This window comes from Lissotriton helveticus, chromosome 6, assembly GCF_964261635.1.
Source record: "Lissotriton helveticus chromosome 6, aLisHel1.1, whole genome shotgun sequence".
In the NCBI taxonomy this organism is placed as follows: Eukaryota; Metazoa; Chordata; class Amphibia; order Caudata; family Salamandridae; genus Lissotriton; species Lissotriton helveticus.
Window position 1 is genome coordinate 710,804,046 of NC_136067.1, and position 19,466 is coordinate 710,823,511.

General features: G+C 41.7%; 1 protein-coding gene across 1 annotated transcript in view; it reads left to right on the forward strand.

Annotated features, from left to right (window-relative positions):
- The window catches only part of ORC3 (origin recognition complex subunit 3), a 308,070-nt gene that overhangs the window by 124,500 nt on the left and 164,104 nt on the right, over positions 1-19,466 (forward strand). The window contains exons 9-10 of the mRNA XM_078648189.1: positions 13,362-13,475; positions 19,138-19,271. Coding sequence (XP_078504315.1) covers positions 13,362-13,475; positions 19,138-19,271 — 248 coding nt within the window. The remainder of the gene's footprint in view (positions 1-13,361; positions 13,476-19,137; positions 19,272-19,466) is intronic.

Sequence of the window (19,466 nt, forward strand, 5' to 3'; positions counted from 1 at the left end):
AAAGTCTTTCTGTCAAGTTTCAGGAGTCAATACCTGAAGTTTCTGTTATCAAAAGTCAAGCATTCCAGAAGAAACCTGTTTTTCCTGCTTTCAAAAAAGAAGGTTTCATGAAAGAAAATAAGTTCAATAATAGACGTTCATTTATAATATGCTATAGATGTGGGAGTTTTGACCACGTGGGGAACTTTAAAAGTTGTCCTGCCTTAAATAAGATTTGTGTGAAATGTAAAAAGACTGGACATTTTGGGAAAATGTGTCGTTCGCCTCAGAAAGTAAATTGTATTTCTCTCGATGAGGAAGAGTTTGTTGAGGAATTTAGTGAATTCAACTGCATTTCATGTATTTCTTCCAATGAATGTAAACATTTTCCTTCTGCTTTATTTTGCATTGATGGGAGGGAAGTTTCAATGTTAGTGGACTCTTGTGCATGGTATTCGATAATTGGGAAAGACATTTTTGAAGAGTTGTGGCCAAATAGGGAATTTATGAATCCTGATATCAAACCTGGTAGTTATTCTGGTCATAAGATTGAATTGATTGGTTTCTTTTGGGCTAAAGTAGACTTTAAAGACAGGTCTACTGAGGCTAAAATCTACATTGCTCGTAAAGGGGAGTCTATTTTGGGTTGGCCTCACCAAAAAGAGATGGGAATCAAACTGGATCCTAATGCTTCACCTCCTGTATATATTGACCCTAGTGATTCATTACCTGTTTGTGTTGTCAATCCCATTGACAATGAATTTGTGGGTAATATTAAGAAAAATTTTCCCAGTGTATTCAAAGAAGAATTAGGTGAATATGCCCAGTTTAGACATAAGATCATCCTTAAAGACAATGCGATACCTGTAAGGCATAGAGTTAGAAATGTACCTCTGGCTTATCGTGATAAATTGAAAGGTATTCTTAATGATTTGGTTAAATCCAACATCATCGAACCCATCGAGTCATCTCCTTGGGTTTCCCCTATAGTTCTTTCTCTAAAGGCCAATGGAGAACTCCGCTTGTGTGTGGATCTTCGCAGCCTCAATAAAGGAATCTGGACTGACATGCATCCTTTACCGAAAATTAATGAACTAATTTCCACCCTTTCAGGTGCTAGTGTGTTCTCAACATTAGACCTTGCTAGTGCATATCACCAAGTTGTACTTCATGAGGAATCCAAGGATTTGACAGCTTTTGTCACTCCTGAGGGCATGTTCCGCTATTTACGGATGCCATTCGGTCTTGCGAGTGCAGCATCTGTCTTTCAACGCTTGATGAAAGAAGTGTTGGATGGGTGTAATGGTGCTATTGCATTTCAGGACGACATTCTAGTCTTTGGCAATGATGTGGTACAACATGATAAGAATTTGGAAGCTGTTTTGGGTGGGATTCAATCAAAAGGTTTAACACTAAAATTCTCAAAGTGTAAATTCAGACAAGAAAGGGTAGAGTATTTGGGACATGAGATTTCCAAGGAGGGTATTAAACCTAAGTTTGATCATATTGCCAGTATTTCAAAAGCTCCTGCTCCTATCAATAAGGATCAATTGTTTTCCTTTCTAGGTTTAACAGAATATTTTAGCAAATTTGTAAGGAATTATGCTTCTAAAGTGTCTTCTCTTCGTGTTTTACTTTAAAAAAAAAGCAAAGTTCTCATGGGGAACTGAACAGCAAATGCAATTTGATGAGTTAAAGAAGGAAATTTGTTCTGCACCTTTTTTAAAACCATTTGTGGTGGGTAAAGAATGTATTGTTTCAGTGGACGCAAGTAATACCGGTTTGGGGGCGGTTCTTCTGCAGAAAGGCACTTCTGAAGAATGTGTTTCATATGCCTCTAGGACGTTGAAAGGTGCTGAGTATAATTATTCAACGATTGAAAAAGAACTATTGGCATGTACCTGGGCGGCTCAGCACTTTCGACAATTTTTGTGGGGTACTAAGTTTGTGCTCAGAACCGACCACAAGCCCCTTGTGAATATGTTAGCTGCGGGTGGAGGAAGGATTTTGACAGCCCGTTTGGCCAGGTTAGCAGCCAAATTACAAGAGTATCAATGTACAGTGGAGTATATTCCTGGTAGACTCAATGTACATGCTGACTGCATGTCCAGGTTAGCCTTGCCTCATCATGATGATGAACGTACAGATAAATGTGATGTGGCTTATACCATGAAGGACATAAATGTAAATAATTTAGAGGTGATTTCTGAAGATATTTGGGAGAAAGCTATGTCTGAGGATAACACCCTTGGTTTGGTAAGTTCCTATCTGAGGTGTGGTTGGCCTGAAGAAAGGAAGTTGTCAGGTGATTTGAGTTCCTTTTTCAAAGTCAAGGATGAACTTATGTGTTCTCACAATATTATCACCAGAGGTGACAAAATTATTCCTCCTGTTTCTTTCAGGGAGAACTTGATTAGGATTGCTCATGAGGGCCACATGGGCATGTCAACTACCAAGAGGCGGTTACGAGAATATTATTGGTGGCCTTCTATGGATGCCATTGTTGATAGATGGGTTAGGAATTGTCAACCTTGTTCCAACAGTGACAAAACTGTGAAACCTTTGTCCACCTCGGTTACTCCTATTGAGTGTTCGGAAGGCCCTTGGAGAAGATTAGGGATTGACATTATTGGTCCCTTAAATTTGTCTGGTTCAAAAGAGGTCTATGGGTTAGTCTTGATCGACTGTTTTTCAAAATGGCCGGAGGTCAAAATTGTAGAAAGGATTACCTCCAGTCAAGTTATTGATTTTCTTAACAACATTTTTAGTCGGGAAGGTCTTCCTTCAGAGATTATTTCTGATAATGGCACACAGTTCATCAGCAGTGAGATTGAAATATATTTTAGAGAGCATGGTATCACTCACAAGAGGGTTTCTAATTATAATCCTCAGGCCAATGGACAAACTGAGCATTTTAACAGGGTTGTAAAGGAATCCATTCAGTTAGCTGTTAAGAATAATCTCAATTGGAAAAAGGCACTGTGTGCCACCTTGCTTACTTATCGCATCTCGCCAAATTCTGTAACAGGATGTTCTCCTTTCGAATTACTTAGGGGTCGCAAAGCTGGTTCTAAATTGTTGCCTTGGTGGTTGAAGTCTGATGAACCTGCTTTGTCTGGTCTGGATGTTAAGAAGGTGAGGGAACGTGTTAAAATTTTTCAAGAGAAAATGGGTAAAGGTTCCAACAAAAGAGTTTCAAATCACAAGGTCAGAGTTGGTGATTTGGTACGTGTGAAATTTGGAAATTCATTTTCTAAGAGTTGGGCTAAGTGGTCAGACCCTGTAAGAGTGATTGAGGTGTTCAGCAAGGCTGTACGTGTTGAAGGGGGGAAAATTTGGAATTTTAGACGCGTATCTGTCGTTAGATCTGACAGATCGATGTCGAATTTTAAAAATTGTTCTTCTCAAGTTTGTGACGAGGACAATGATCAATTTTTTTTTGGGATGATTTCAGCGCTCTGCAAGGTCCACAAAATGTTTTACCTTATGGTTCTGTTTGTTCTAATGAACCGGTCATTGACATTCCTGATGCGCAGGAGGTTGTCGACAACAATAATGTTTTGTGTGATCACGATGTTGTCGAGAATGGTCCTGTTGGTCAAGATGAAACTGTGCAAAGAGTTGCAGACTGTGTACTAAGGAGAAGTTCACGCGTTTTGCGTCCCCCTGTAAAAATGAAGGATTATGTTTCTTTTTAGTTTTTTTTGTTGTTGTTTTTTTTCAATGAGGGGAGGTGTGTTGTATGCTGCGTGTGTGCTACATGGCACACAAGCTTCTTAGAACTTGGAATGTTTATCCATGTTCGAGAGGTAAGATTCTGTATTGGTCAGTTGGAGCTTGACTGCGCATTTGGCCAGTCTGTGGATGTTAAGCTGTTCCTATCTTTCCTAAATAAATCCTTATCCTGAAACCAACTTGATTGCGAACATTACATCTTTCCAACAACATGCGTAGTCCGTATTAGACCAGTTTGTTTGCATACTTGTTATACTATGGATGAACAGTTAGGAAATGCACCATACTCATCTTCATAAGTTATATGTATTCAAAATCATGGCTTTAGCTGAGAAGTTTAATTTCCTTCATATGGCTGTCAAAGACATAAAATGTGACGTAGTGGAAAAGGTTACATAAAGTACAACAGTGTTTTTTACAATACAGCAATTAGACAGAATATATACAAATGTCCTTCCTTATTAATCAAGTGGTTCAACATTCCCCCTCTATAGACCTTAGTTTAAGTGTAACCCCTTCCATGCTAATTACAAGGTCAGCTCGTCATGAGGCACACTGGAGCTGTGCTAATGACGAGTTGACCTTGTCATGAACAATGGGTTTCAAAGCTTTTCAGCACCCAGCGGGAATTGCCTTAGCACCAATGTGGGTAAAGATGATTTGACAAATGAAATGGACTGCTCAAAATATCATTGATGTTACGGTCCTCTGTGTATGTGTTACTGAATGCACATCATGGCAGGTATTCATCAGGACCATTTTGCATTTCAGGGACAGCACACGGACGATGGGCTGATTGGTGTAGCAACGGCTATCTTCACAGCTGCTCCCTCTGGCATTTGGGGCTGTTGACTTGAATCTGCACACGGGCGATGACCGAATCATGCAACAGCTGCTTCCTCACAATTCGCAACAGGGATTAATTTGCCAGGATCCCCCATTGGACCTCGTCCCCTCCAAGCCCTCTCCTCTTCCTCACAGGGTACATTGGTCTTGGCAAGCAGGCAGTGTTTGTGCTCCAGGCTCTTGGGTAGGTGGTTTTGGATTCCCTGGATGATGTCCCCTCACCCAGCTGGGAGGCTGACAGACCTTTGCTCCCAGTTCTGGTCACAGGCAGACGTTGTGCAGAGATTCTCCTCCTCGATATACAGCCCACTGGCTGCTTGACAGTTGACCATTATGGGAGCCTTGAGCTCACCTTGTTATGGTCCATTTCCAGTCACAAAATGTGATTTAGTGTCTGGTCTGAAACTTTGAAGTTTATGTTGTGGGTCTGCTTCCTTTTGAAGTGCCCACTTTTCTGCCCTGCCCTATGTTAAGAAAGCAGTCTGCCACAGCAGGAGCAACTCTAAATTGGATGCTCCACAACACAGGCTATGGTAGTGACTAGAGTTTAACCTGAATGTCACCCACTGATATTTGCATTTAAGGGTTATCCTACTCTTTATGATTCTCTACTCAGCTCCATCTCCCCTCTTAAGATATGCCCAACCCCTTTCCAGTAACCTCTCTCCAAATCAAAGAGCACCCTTTGAAGAGCCTAGCGCTTCCTTTTTAAGCACTTAGGAATGCAGCAGTCCACAAATCTGCTGGGGAAGGGTTAAAGGAGGATTAATCCTCTACCTCCTCATGCTCCTTCAGTCAGCTCTGGGTCTCCCAAAATGGAACACAGAATCTTCCATGTATTGTACCATTCACATGTCCACATACACTCAACAAATACATTCAACGGCATGTGTGCTGCAAAGAGCTACATACTAACGTGATGGAGGCCAAGGGTGAGTTAAGTACGCCACAGCTGAACTTTTCGTGAGTGGGCCTGTAGGCCTCTCTCCAGTGACCCAGCTAAAAAGGCTTATTTACTCCTACTTATCACTACACAGTATGCTGCCACCACTTTGCTCCTGCTACTAAACTACTGGTAAAGGCAGTAAGTAGCCTTTCACCACCATGAGGGTAGTACTTTGGGCATCCTCTCCCGGTCCAATTAGACCGCAATCTCTGAGACAGGCCTATCTCATGGCACACATGCATGATCGATGTCCGCCCATAACAACAAAAATCAGCATCAGGGATCCGGATACCTTTGCAGCTCGGGCACTCGGGGCAGGAGTACACGTCTGTTACCATGGGAGGGATCTTTCTGTCCCAACATTGACATTTAGAGACCTATTCGTAGTTCAGATAGATACTATACTTATTTCTCACACAATCACACAGTGTACTCTAATATAGACATCATTTAGGCATGGTATTCATCCTTGAGAGCTACAGAGAAAAGGCATAGGAATTATTGAGATACTGGACTACATACACTCCTGCGACGTAAGACTTTTCTTTAGCTTATCTTCCAGAGAAAATAGGAGGATGGCGTGTAGATGTTCCTCCTTTTGGCCCTCTTTTCACTAGTTTTAACCCAATATCTTTGGAAGAGTCTTTAGCTAAATTGCACTATTGCAAATTGGATTCTCCTCTTTATCAATGTCTACTTGATGGCTTAAAAATGGCTTCCATTCGTGTTCATCCTATTATAATCACGCCTGTTCCCAGGAGCTGGGAACAGACTCTCCTGCTCCCTTTACTTAAGAAATCTAACTCCAACCCTAGCATTTTAAGCAGCTACAGACCCATGTCTCTTTTGCCGGCAAGGGTGAAAATGCTAGAGAAGTTAGTTAATAGACAACTTTCTGGAATCTAATCATTTGCAACATGATTCACAATTAGGTTTTAGGTCAGGATATATCACAGAATCTGCCTTGGTTGAAGTCACTGAGTTTATCAAAGAGAATCTTTATGAGAATTCCTCAGCGATAATGGTGCCACTTGACTTATCCTTGGCATTTGATACAGTATCTCATATAATTCTCCTAAGCAGGCTCGGTAAATTGGGCATTCAAGGTCCGGCCTTGTCCCAGTTTAAGTCTATTTTGGAAGATAGGAAAAAGTCTGTTCTGTTGTCTTCTTCTGCTTGTTCATCGAAACCTCTTGTTTGTGGAGTTCCTCAGGGCTCTGCTTTGAGTCTCACTCTCTTTAATATTTATCTGGAACCTTTAGAGAATACTGGAGTTTGCGGGTGATTTTATACACTGATGATACTCCTCTCCTCCTATCCTTTCAGGAGACTGACGTGGAAGCTCTTAATTCTTTTAAACTTTGTCTTAAATCCGTGAATGATTGGAGGAGCAGTAACTGTCTTGCTTAATTAAGATAAAACAGAGATTCTTTTATTTGGAACAAATGCTGCCCTGACTCATGTAACTGGTGGCCTTTGGAGCTGGGGCCCTGCCTTCGGCCTCCTCAACCCTAGGAAACTGGGCTTTATTTGATTCAGAACTCTTCTTTGAACCTCAAGTCAAAGCAATATATGATAGCTGCTTTGCAACTCTTAAATCCTTAAGGGGGGTGGTGCATCTAGTGCCAGAGGATACTCGCAAGATTATTTTTCACTCTTTGGTGACTTCAAAATTAGACTATGCAAACCGCATATACTTGGGCCTTCCGACGTACCTGACTCAGCTCTTTCAGATTATTCAAAAAGCCGGAACTTGTCTAATTTTGAAGATTCTAGCATGTTTTCTGTGTCACCCTGATTGCAACAACTTCACTGGTTGCCCGCTTTAAAACGGATTAAATTCAAGGCCCTTACCTTTGCCTACAGAGCTCTTGAACATAAGGAAGAGTCCCCACTACCTAAGGAGGAGACTGCAGGCTTATTCTCATACTAGATCCGTTAGATTCAACAACTTAAAACTACTTAACACTCTCTGGTTTTGAAAAGCTAAAAGAGGTGGAACATCTTTTGGGTACCTCGCGGCCAGGCTTTGGAATGCTCTCCCACTAGGCCTTCTGTTAGCTCAGTCCAAATTAATGTTTACAAAAAATTTGAAGACATTTCTTTTTCTATTTGCCCTATAATCTTTTTTTTTTTTTTTACCTGGCGGCTAGGGTTGGGACGCTTCTTTAGAAGCAGCTCTGTGCTCTATTAATAAGTTTGTATTGATTGTTATTGAAGGGTAGACTATATGATCTTCACTTGGGGAAACTAATGCAGGAATATTTTCAGATGAACTAAATTTGTGCTGTTTTGATGTTGACTGCCTGGAATGCCTTCAAAGTGGTGTTTAGGTGAACTATGTCTGCTTAAGAGTAGACCAGATACCCAGCTGGGCCCTTCTGCAAGAGATACTTGCCAAAGACATTTAAAAATATAAAACAATATAAAGGGAGATTGGTAAGATTACCTTATTGAGCGAAATTACAACCCTGTGGGGATAACTGAATCCACTATCCACAGAAAGATCAGTGAGGACACTTTAATAGCTTAAACGGCATTTCCATGAACGGGCCAAAAGCAGACTAGCTCCTGACTGCCACACTGCATTGGCTCAAGTCATAACTAGAATACCTAATGCTTTGCTTGCTACTATGTAGCACCACCTCACTTTGTAGGCTGTGTCAATCTTATAACGAAACAATTGTCCATATTCTCTGTATTTGCCCAGTCATGTTGCCCGAACGGCATGCATTATTAAAACCACAATTCCAGCTCCTAGGTATAAGTTCTTGCAGGCTTACGGTAATGGCTTGCCTCAAAGCATAGCACCCTATACTGGCAGCAAGATTTGTGAAATACCAGCAGCCAGTTGAAAAACGACTGCACACAGTAGCTTCATGTGAATGATTGCAAACTTCAGAGGTCTTTACTGGGTATTGGCCGAATCCCCTTACCATTTTTTCTGTTCTTCGCTATGTAATATAATTTTTTGATGAAAGAGTGGCCTAATCGATATGCGAACTAACAAACCGGCACTACACACGTTATTTTCTTTCAACACCAATGTTGATTTTGAGGACCAGACGTCTGATATATAGTTGACTGAGATGACTATTTTGGTAGCACTATCGATTGTTGAACTGTAAATAAGAATTAATTTACCTTTTTGATAATACATTGGAGAATTATCCTTAGCACCCGATGAACTTTTGGTTATTTGTTTTATTCTCTTTTTTTGCCAAATTAAGATTTGTATATGATGTATGCATGATCTTCTCGCTTGTATGATTTTAATTAACTAAAACATGAATAAATTTACCTCTGACTGCTTGCCATGGGTCAACATACAACATCTGAAAAAGCGAAACTGCTGAAATGTATTTCCTTTTTACTGGCATAAATAAGAGTGATCCCGTATATGATTCCTCTATTAATGCATTCCTTGAACATATCCTAGGTAAGGGAAGCAGAAGTGTGAAATCTTAAAACTCATATCAGAAGCAGAAGTGTTGAGGCTGTTTAAAAAATTGCAAGTTAACAAAGCCCTGGTGTTGAATGGGTTAACTAGTGCTTTTTACACATGCTCCTGTATTTTTCTAAAAACACAAGCTAGTTAGACCTGTAGATTTCTGCTCCTTGTACAGACCGATTTCTCTGCTCGCTTTTACATCTTAAACTATTTACAAAAGTGCTTCCTAGTTCAATAGAGGGTAATATACCCTTCTTGCTTTACCCATATTTGTCCGGATTATTAGAATCATGCATTTGTTGAGAAAGGTGTTAAGAAAAAGATCCCTTTGGCCTATAAAAGGGGGAATTGATCTTTTGTTCAATATGTTTGTTTATTTAAGGCGTGATTGGACTTGTGATGCAAAAATATATTTAAGCAGTTTATGCAAAAGCCAAAGCTAGAATCGTAGGCAGTTGTGAGTAATCAGCATTTTTCCCTCTTGATAGAGGGGCCAGAAAGGGGTCCTGCCTCTCCTCTTTTTCTTGGATCCCAAAAGTTGTTTTTTTTGGGTGAAAATTCTTTGTATTAACAATGCTCATGAGACCATACGGCATCACACAATTGCAATATAGTACATTGGGACACATCACAAAATTGATAACGTAGTTATCAATAGGGAACAAGGACAATAAGCCATCCCCAACCTCCCTACCCGTGATTGCACCAGTTTCTCTGTACCTGCGCCAGGGTGTCCACACTTTTCCCCACTTTTTAGCACCCCCCCTACTTTTATATACCATTTCCTCTGTCCTTTGGCACCAGTCGAGGTCACGCTGCCATTCCTCCCATCCTAGCAATATTTCGTTTTGACACCTCCGCTGCTAGGGCCAACCAGAGGGATCCCCAAAAGTTGAGGGAATGTTCCTCATAGTACAACAAAATAAAATCCACATATTTGCTTATGATCTCTTATTGAGTGTGATTAACCATGAGCTCCACCCTGAAGGTTCTGGAATTTGTAAAACAATACAAAGAAATTTCTGGATTGAAGGTGAGTCTTAAACTCAGAAATGTTGGCATGGGTCAGGGTCCGAAACAAAAGAGAGGCTATGGAGTATTTTGTCATTTAAATGGGTGAATTATGAAATTAAATATCTTTTAATGTATATCAATCCAATAAATCGGGGTCTACAGAAGGCAAATTATCCAGTCCTATTTGAGGTAATTAAGAAAAAGAAACTAAGATGGTGCCCACGATTTATCTCTTGATCAGGAAAGGACACTACAATATAAAAATTAATATCCTATCATTATTAAATGTATTTCACGTCCACACCATAGCACTTCCCAAACGAGATGTAGGTATGTTGCATACTATCTATAACATCTATATTTGAGGAGGATGAAAACCTAGCATCTCTAGGAAAATGCGGCATGAGCGCAAAGATATAAGGAAACTGGGCCTGCCGAATTAATACTCCTGCTTATCTCAGTAGTCTGACTTTGTATGCCATTTGAAAGATCTCTCCAGGAACTGTACAGCATTGGCCTCACGCTGAACAAGTTCAGTTTGGCAGATCCCTTTGAGACCCCCTTCAGTCACTGTAAGAAAATAGGTTATTAGTTGTGAAGGATGGGAGTCCTTCACCAGTAATAAGCCAGTAACTGTCGTTTGATGTGGAACGCGAATCTCTGTGGATTGCTTCGGCCACGATTGCAAAAAAACAGTTGAGCCCAGAACGATGATCTCTGCACCATGTTATCAGAATAAGAGGATTGATTTTTACTCTTACTAAGGAATCAATGTGATTCAGCCACCATGCTGTGTTGACTTTGTTTTTCCAATCGAGTGATTTTCCCTTTCCCCCAAAAATGATTGTCTTTGAGCCATTGTGCTGTGTTGGATGCTGCCGTCAAGGTCCTGTTAGCTGACCCTGTTATAAATTATGTGTGGGGTCTAAACATCGACTTTCACTAGAGACTGATGTTGTTGGCTCACTTTTTCTTCAACAAACTCCAATTTTGAGTCTTGTATTTTTAATTTTTCACAACATTAGTTTCCAGACTCTATGTATTGTAAATAAGCACTGGTGTACTTTATTCACTTGTCACATTGCACTGCGCTGTTTGTGGAGCACCTGCAACATGAAATAGTCTACTCTGATTTTCGTCTAAAATGTATTATATTGAATGATTGCAAGAATAATAAATTGTATTGATATGCTATACCAATAATGTTTAGTATATGGTTCTGATTGGCCCAGGGAGGATAGGCTTTCTCCCAAGGGGATCATTGTGTAGCATATTTGATTTACTACCCAGATCCCTAGGATTACCGGGTTACCCCTGATTGGCGATATGCTGCATCAGTAAAAGCAGCTACAAGTTATAATTCAGCAGTGCAACACCACTGACATCAATGTGGACAGAATCCATATGCAGTACATGTTATAACGTACCATTTGAAGTCGATGGTGGTAATAACTTTCAGCAGTATTTATTTTCTGGTAAAATGTGCATTGTCAACCATCCAGTTTGTGAATAAAGCATTGGATTTAATACATGCGTCTCTGAGCCTTCGCTTTATTTTTATTAGACTGTGTAACCAGAATATCCGCTTTTCTTGCGCACTTGCTGTGCCCTTCCTATTGTAACCCCGAGAGTAGAGGTCTTGCAAACTCCGAGTTTTTTCATTTGGACCTTCATTGAAACGCCACCACCAAGCAAAGCTGAAAAAAGTATTAATTGATTAGTTCCACTAAATGGCATTAAGTCGATTATGTTTTTGTACCTTGCACACTGAACTATGTGTAGACTATTGTTTGTTTGATGATGTGAGATTAGTGCTCATTTCAGAGATGTGAGCACTACTAAACTCACACCATCACTCACAGATCTGTAGCAGTTGAAAGTGAAGTATTTTATGGCAGTACAGTCAGCCCCAAATAGTATGGGGGCTCCCAGCCACTATCATGTAGGAGTTTAGGCTACATACATACAAACTAGTTAGTCCTTTATGCCGAGATTTCTGGCAGCAGTGCTCAATTTATGTTAAATATGATCGTGGTGGTGAGGAAAAAGGATGGATTCATAATTGGACACAAAGTTAATATAAGAGTCCACAAGAAATGCACATTGTGTTATCTCTAGCGGTGTGTGAACTATGTGTAATCTGCTTTGGCCTAAATATGGGAAATTTTGGCAAAATGACACCTAATGTAAATTGTCACGTGGTGCCATTTTTGGCTCGAGGACGCATTTAAATGAAAACACTGCGAATAGGATGCTCTCATTTGGTTGGCGTTCGTTTGCTGTAAATGTCTACCATCATTGGGCCCATTTGTGGTAAACTTTTACTCAGATGGCACGTAATTACTTGAAGTGGTATAATGGTGTAATTTCTGATCTCGAAATTGCGCCAACATTATTAAAAATGTGTCCAGGCCTCTTTATCTAATAATGACTACAGTGCACTGTTAAAGTGTTGAATTGATAGGCTGTTTGGAAATATTATTTGTAATGGCCAGAATTGCATTCAATTGTAACGTAGTGTGCATGAATTGAGTCAACAATCCTTTGCTCAGGATTAGAAACCAGGCACTGACTTCTTAGGTGTGGATTCTTCACTTGAAAGAGTCTGTTTTGTGAGCTATAGCTTTGTCTTTCTAACATCCACGTAGACTTCAAGAGGGCTGTTGCAGGCTGTGATTTGTACATATCTAGCGAGCAAGTGTTTGTGTACCACCAAGTGCTTAGGAAACACACCATGCAAAAGACTAAAGCTGTTGGTATCCTGTTTAAATCCTAAAACGAAATTACACAATTTTGCTATAGAATAGTGACGACTTTAGGAACACTTTAGTTATCTATTGTATTGTAATTGAATTTATATAGCGATTACTACCACTGATAAGGCGTCCAAACGCTTTTTCGGCACGTAGCACACTACTCCGGAACCCATAAAGAATTAGTGGTGAATTAGTATAGTGAAATATGAAAGTAATTTGAGCGGTCGAAATTTTAGTCAGTTATTTGGATTGGGAAGGATAGTGGAGGGATAAAAGAGGGAGAAGGTTTGCATTTATATAGTGCTTCCTACCCCTGATGAGGTGTTGAAGCGCATTTTCAGTGAGTAGCAGGCTACTCCAGAACCCATAAAGGATTAGTGGTGAATTAGTATAGTGAAATATAAAGTAATTTGATAGCTGGATATGTTATTCTGTTGTTTGGATTGAAAAAGAATAGTGGAGGGATAAAAGAGGGAAGGGTCTAGAATTTATTTTCAATGTATTATACATTTTTTTTGGGGGTCGGGGGTTAGCCATAGGCGGGAGTTTGGGATGAGTAAAGGGGAGGTAGAGGGGAGTTAGTATAGGGAAATGCTGCACTGAGTAAAATATCCTTTTTTCTTTTTCCTCCTAGCTGCTTCTCACAACACAGTTTCCCTTTAAGCTGAGTGGAAAAGTGCTGCAGGTTCTCATCAGCATCTTTCTGTATCACGATTTCTCAGTTCACAACTTTATTAAAGGACTTCAGGTATGGTAGACTTGTGCTTCACCTCCTATCTCCATTTGATAAGTTATCTCTTCTCGTAAGGGCTCAGACCGCAAGGCCATTCCTCTCCTTTTCTGCTTCCTTTTTGTGCTCCCCAATTGTGTTTAAGTTGCCTCAAATCATTATGCAGCTGTCCTGTCCGAGCCTCGTTATTACACCATTTGCATTAGTTGTTCCTTGACATAGTGATTGAAAATCTTCAACCCCTTTGGTAGCAGTTGATGCTCACAATGTTAAAGGACAGGTCCTCGTGCCAGCTTCCCCTGCGACATTTCTCATGTTCTGCTTACCCACAGTACTCTACCCTCTGCTGCCTGCATACCTGCTGACCTCTGTGCCTCCTCTCCATATTTCTTTCTCTGTTTTGCCTTTTCTGTTTGTTTTTCTGCCCTCTGTTATGCTTGTTTCTGCTTGTTTTTTTGCCCTGTGCTTTGCCTTTTCTTCTCATATTCCTGCCCTCTGTTTTGCCCTTTATTGCTGTTTTGCCCGTTTCAGCCTTTTCAGCTCGTTTCTTCCTGCAGTTTCTCTCCTCTTGCCGTTTCCCCACTCCCACCACCCAGTGCTCCACCCTCCCCCAGGACCTACTTAATGGAGGCCGTAGCGTAACCCAATTGAGCAGTTACTGTGACAGTTCCCCTGTCCAGCTTGCCCGCAGTCTGCTACCCTCTACTGCCTACCTGCTGCCCTCTGTTTATGCCTTCTCTGCTTGTTTCTTGCTCTGTTTTGCCTTTTAATGCTCATTTTCTGCTCTGTTTTGCCTTTTCTGCTTGTTTTTCTGCTGTTATGCCTTTTTTCTGCCCTCTGTTTTGCCTTTTCTACCATTCGTTTTGCCTTTTTTGCTAATTTTTCTACCCTCTATTTTGCCCTCTTCTGCTCTGCCTTTTCTGTTTTGTTATGCCCTGTTTTGCTTTTTCCGCTCAGTTTCCTACCCTCTGTTTTGCCTTTTGTTTTCCTTTTTTCTGCTCTCAGTTTAGGCTTTTTCTACTTGCCTTTCTGCCCTCTGGTTTGCCCTCTTCTGCTCTGCCTTTGTGCTAATTTTCCTCCCCTCGGTTTTGCCTTTTCTGCTCGCTCATTTTTCTGCCCTGTGTTTAGCCTTTTACTGCTCATTTCTTCCCACCGTTTCCTCAAGATCTGGCTTTTCCACAGAGACCTTGTACCCCAATGTCCAGATACTCCCAGGGGTGATAGATTCAGGTGCAGGCCCCATCACATCAGTCCAACAGATAGGCAGTCCTTTCAGCAACACAGCAGCCCTCCTTCCGGGCATAGTCCCCACAGGTCCATAAGAGTACTGAAGAGTTGGTGTCTGAGCTCCAATATTTATACCTGGTGCCTCCTTTGTAGTAGTAGAAGCTTCTAGAGGTTTCCCTTCGAAGTACACAGGTACCGCTCATGCATTGGCTCCAAACTAACTACAGCCTTTTATGTGGAGGCAGGACACAGCCTATTCAAGTGCAAGTAGGGCTGTGCCATCTCCACCCTCCCTTTCTGCCAGTGCGGCCCCCACCAAGATCACCTAAGCTCTCTATTGTGTGTGGCTGTCTAGGAGGAATACCCAAAACCCAGCTGCAACCTACACTCAGCCATGTGACCCAGATACAGACTGTAGACACTAAATGGCTAAGGCAAGAAAATGCCAACTTTCTAAATGTGTTTTCAAAATTGTAACTTAAAATCCAGCTTTCCCATAAGAGAAGATTTGTCATTACAATTCCACCAAACATGAACTGGGTACCTGTTCCCATTTGGAAGTTACAACGTATTCAATGTATTTAAGGTAACTCCAGTGTTACCCTATGATAGGGGTACGCCTTGCAGTAGTGAAAAATGAATTAACGATTTTCTTCACTAAAAGCACTTGTAAAAATCAAAAGTATATGTCCTACTTTTTAAATACACTGCACCCTGCTCTCTGGGCTCTCCCGGGCCTATCCTAGGGGTGACGTATATGTATTAAAATGGAAGGTTTGGACCTGATGAAAAGGTTTATTTTGCCATGTCAAAGTGTCAGTGTAAAACTGCAAACACAGGCTACAGTGGCAGGCATGAGACCTATTTAAAGGGCTACTTAAGCAGGTGGCACAATCGGTGCTGCAAGCCCGTTTGTCGCATTTCATTTGCAGGCACTGGGTTCTGGCACGTTACAAAGGACTTACAAGTAAATAAAATATGCCAATTGGGTTTAAGCCAATTCTATCATATTTTAAGGATAGAGCGCAAGTACTTTAGCACTGGTTAGCAGTTCACTGAGTCGTAAGGCCAGCACAAATTTAGTCAGCAAAACAGGAGGGCTCAAGGCACAAAGTTAGGGGAAAGCCAATCCAATGTGCCAGGTCTAACACATGTTCCTGCACCCCTCAGCTAAAGGTGGAGAGAGCTACCCATCCCCCTAGGAGTACTCATAACGAAGGTGGAAAAACCTGTAGAGACCATCTGCATTGGCGTGGTTTGTTCCAGGATGGTGTTCCAACGTAACGTCCATTCCCTGTAGGGAGATGAACCACCTCTACAGTTTGGGATTCTCACCACTCATCTGCTTTAGCCACCTGAGGGGGTCTGTGGTCTGTCTGAACCAGGGAGTGATCTCTAAACCGGTCTTGACTTCTTCAGTGCACAGACCACTGCAAAGGTTTCCCATTTTATTGCATTTCGCCTCAGTTCAGTGGGAAGTAACCTCCTGCTAATAAATGATACAAGCTGATCCAGGTCCTCTTCGACCACCCTTTTGCCATGCTCTGAGATGTCTGTTAGCAAAATTAATCCTTTAGAGAATTTAAGAGCCGTGAGCAGGCATGCCTCCGTCCAGATTACATATCTGGGCTGCTTAGAAGTCCGCTCTGTCGAGGGAACAACAGTGGTGCCATACCCCTTTACGAATCTCCTGTAATATCCGGTGAGGCCTAAGAAGGCTCTCGCCTCCATCTGTGGTTTGAAAGGGGGAGAGTGGGTGGGTATTTGGTCGTGGGTTCTCAAGCCACATTGGTCTGGATCTTAGCCTGGATGGGCTGCACCTTGCCTCCTCCCAGGTTTCCCAAATGGACTTCGGAAACCTGCCCTGTCGGGCACTTACTGGCCTTGATAGTCAGGCCTGCCCTCTTCAGAGCCTGAAGCACTTCCCTGAGACAGTACAAATGGTCATTAATAGCACGAATTGAAGAACACAATGTCATCTGGGTAGGCGGTACTGAAGTTCCGTCAACCCAGCCAGGGCCTGGTTGACCAACCTCTGGAAGGTGGCAGGGGCGTTAATCAACCTAAAGCGAATTACCCGGAAAAGGAAGTTCCCTTCTGGGGTAGAGAACGCGTACCTCTCTTTGGCCCCCTCAGTCAGAGCAATCTGCCAGTTTCCCAGATGCTAAGTCAAACGTTCTGAGGAACTAAGCCGCTCCCAACCGATCTATGAGCTTGTCTGCTTGGGGGGATGGGGTGTGTGTCGGTCTTGGTGACGACATCGAGCCCCTGGTAATCCACGCAGAACCAAAGATGTGTGTGGAAGCTGGAGGAACAGCCGTGGTTACCTACACCACTGGGCTGGGCCAAGGATTTGTTTGAGGGCCTAGTGATACCTAGCTCCAGCAGTTGGCAGATTTCCTCCTTTATGTTGACTCTCACCTTCTCAGATAGCCTCTAGATATTACTCTTTACAGGCATACTGGGACTGGTATCAATATCATGTGTGCACCATGTAGTGAGTCCTGGGGTAAGGGAGAAAAGAGTGGCAAACTGCCCCAGGCTGATACCCTCCACTGATTCATCCTGCTCCTTGGAAAAAATGCAGGTCTAGGAGAGGTTCACTCTCCTCCTACACTCCTTCACCTGTGATCAGTAGCATGGTTACCTCGGACCTCTCAAAGTGGGGCTTGAAGTGATTGACATGCACAACCCTTAAAGGGTTCCTTGGAGTCTTGAGGTCCACCAGGTAGGTGATCTCACTCTTGTGTTTTTCACCTCATAGTGCCCAGCCCAGTGGTCTTCTAGTGCCCTGGACTCTACAGGCTCCATCACCCACACTTTTTAGTCATGCTGAAACTCGACTAGTCACCTTCTGGTCATACCACTGTTTCATGACTTTCTGGCAGGATCTAGATTCTCTTTAGCTTTCTTCCAGAAGCGCTTCCTGGGTATGGAGTGCCAGCATTTAGCTGACGACATCCTGTGTGGCTTTCTTTGGAGCTTGGTCCCAAACTTCCTTCAACAGTCTGAGAGGCCCTAAGAAGTTACCTGTACAGAAGTTCAAAGGGGCTGAATCCAACCCCCTTCTGCAGTATGTCACGAGGCTGTCCCACTTCCGCCTCAAGTGCTATGACACACTCATGATCATGCCCTTCAGGGTCTTATTGAACCTCTCAATAAGCTCGTTAGGATGAGGATGGTTGGTGTGGAGAATTTCTAGGTTACCCCACACTCCTTCCACATGGACTTGATGTTTGCTGACATGAAGTTGGTACCATAGTGAGAAACTACCTCTTTGAACAAACTCACATGGGTTAAGCTCCCCATCAGTGCCCTGGCCTCTAGATGCAGTCACTGACCTCACAGGTATAGCCTTCATATACGTATATGTTGCCAACATGAAAGAAGTACTGGAAAACTAATATGTTAAGTGGAGTCCGGTTGGTAAATAGTGTTGATCATCTTTAAACACTACTCACTGTTGGAAATATGTCTACTGCAAACATCCTAACTGCTTGATAAATGTCATCCTAATTACTATTGATTCATTGAAGCGTCTACCCATAACAAATAACCATAAGCTAATTTCCTTATACCCCTGCTAAGTATTGAAATAGGGGTGCATGTTTCAATAAAATATAGAGGCACCTTGAAATATTTGCGTAAAATTTGAATCCTGCCAAGGAGTGCATGGTGCAGGACAGGATAAACATGTATTAGTAGAGGTCTAAGGATAGGGGGGTACTGGAAAAGTGGTTCTTTAGGTGTGTATGGGTAGAAGTACGTTTTGAGTGGTCTGCCTGTTTCTCAGCACTGGATTGGCAGCTTGTGAAAGTGAGCTCTCCAAATTGGTATATTATACAGTAATGAAAATTAGGATTGGGGTACATTGTGGGAACTCTTTGTGGGTTCCTCACTCACAGCCTTTGTAAAACATTTCAAATGCTCTTGTCTATGCATGGTTATTGTCAATAGGTTGATCTTGGATTGTCAAATGATGTTTATGGGCAGTGTACATGATGGATGTAATGACTTAAATTGTACATCTAAGATTAACATATTTGGGAACTAATCAATTTTCTGTTGATTTGTTTTAACTTGAGTATTACAATCAAACTAAAGTATCCTTGTACAAAGCACATCACATTTAAATTATATATATATATATATATATATATATATATATATATATATATATATATATATATATATATATATATATATATATATAAAAAAATGTGAAGTTTCGAAAGATCGTGGCTTAGGGAGTTCTCACTTCCCTAAACCACTGGAACACTTCCAACTGCCTCCCAATCCATGCCCCAAGTCTGGCCACAGTGCCATTACCAGTAAGGATCCCCCTAATGGGTTTTTGGCAAATTGATTCCTCTTACATGACGGTTTTCTGATATTGTAGCCCCAACCACTAGAGTTTCTTCTAAGAATATGGTCTGCATACTTTGTTTTCCAGCTGTCTCTAGTGGAGCATTTCCACTCTCAGGCCCTCAGTGTGCTGTGCTGTAGCCTCCAAGAAGCCCGGAGAAGAATCCGGATCTTCTCACATGCAGACTGTGAAACCCTTCGCCAGCTGCCTTCCTTCATGAGGTAACAAGACCCTTCACAAAAGGACTGGCTTTAATTTACTATTGAAGCAGTGACCTAAGCGATGTATTTATAATAGATAGTAACAAAAGAATCGTAATATGATACCATGACTGTTACTTTGAATGGGTGAGTAAAGTGTAACACGCTTGAAATGATTTTGTTGGTGCTGTTTTTGTAGAATTTGAGGAAATATAA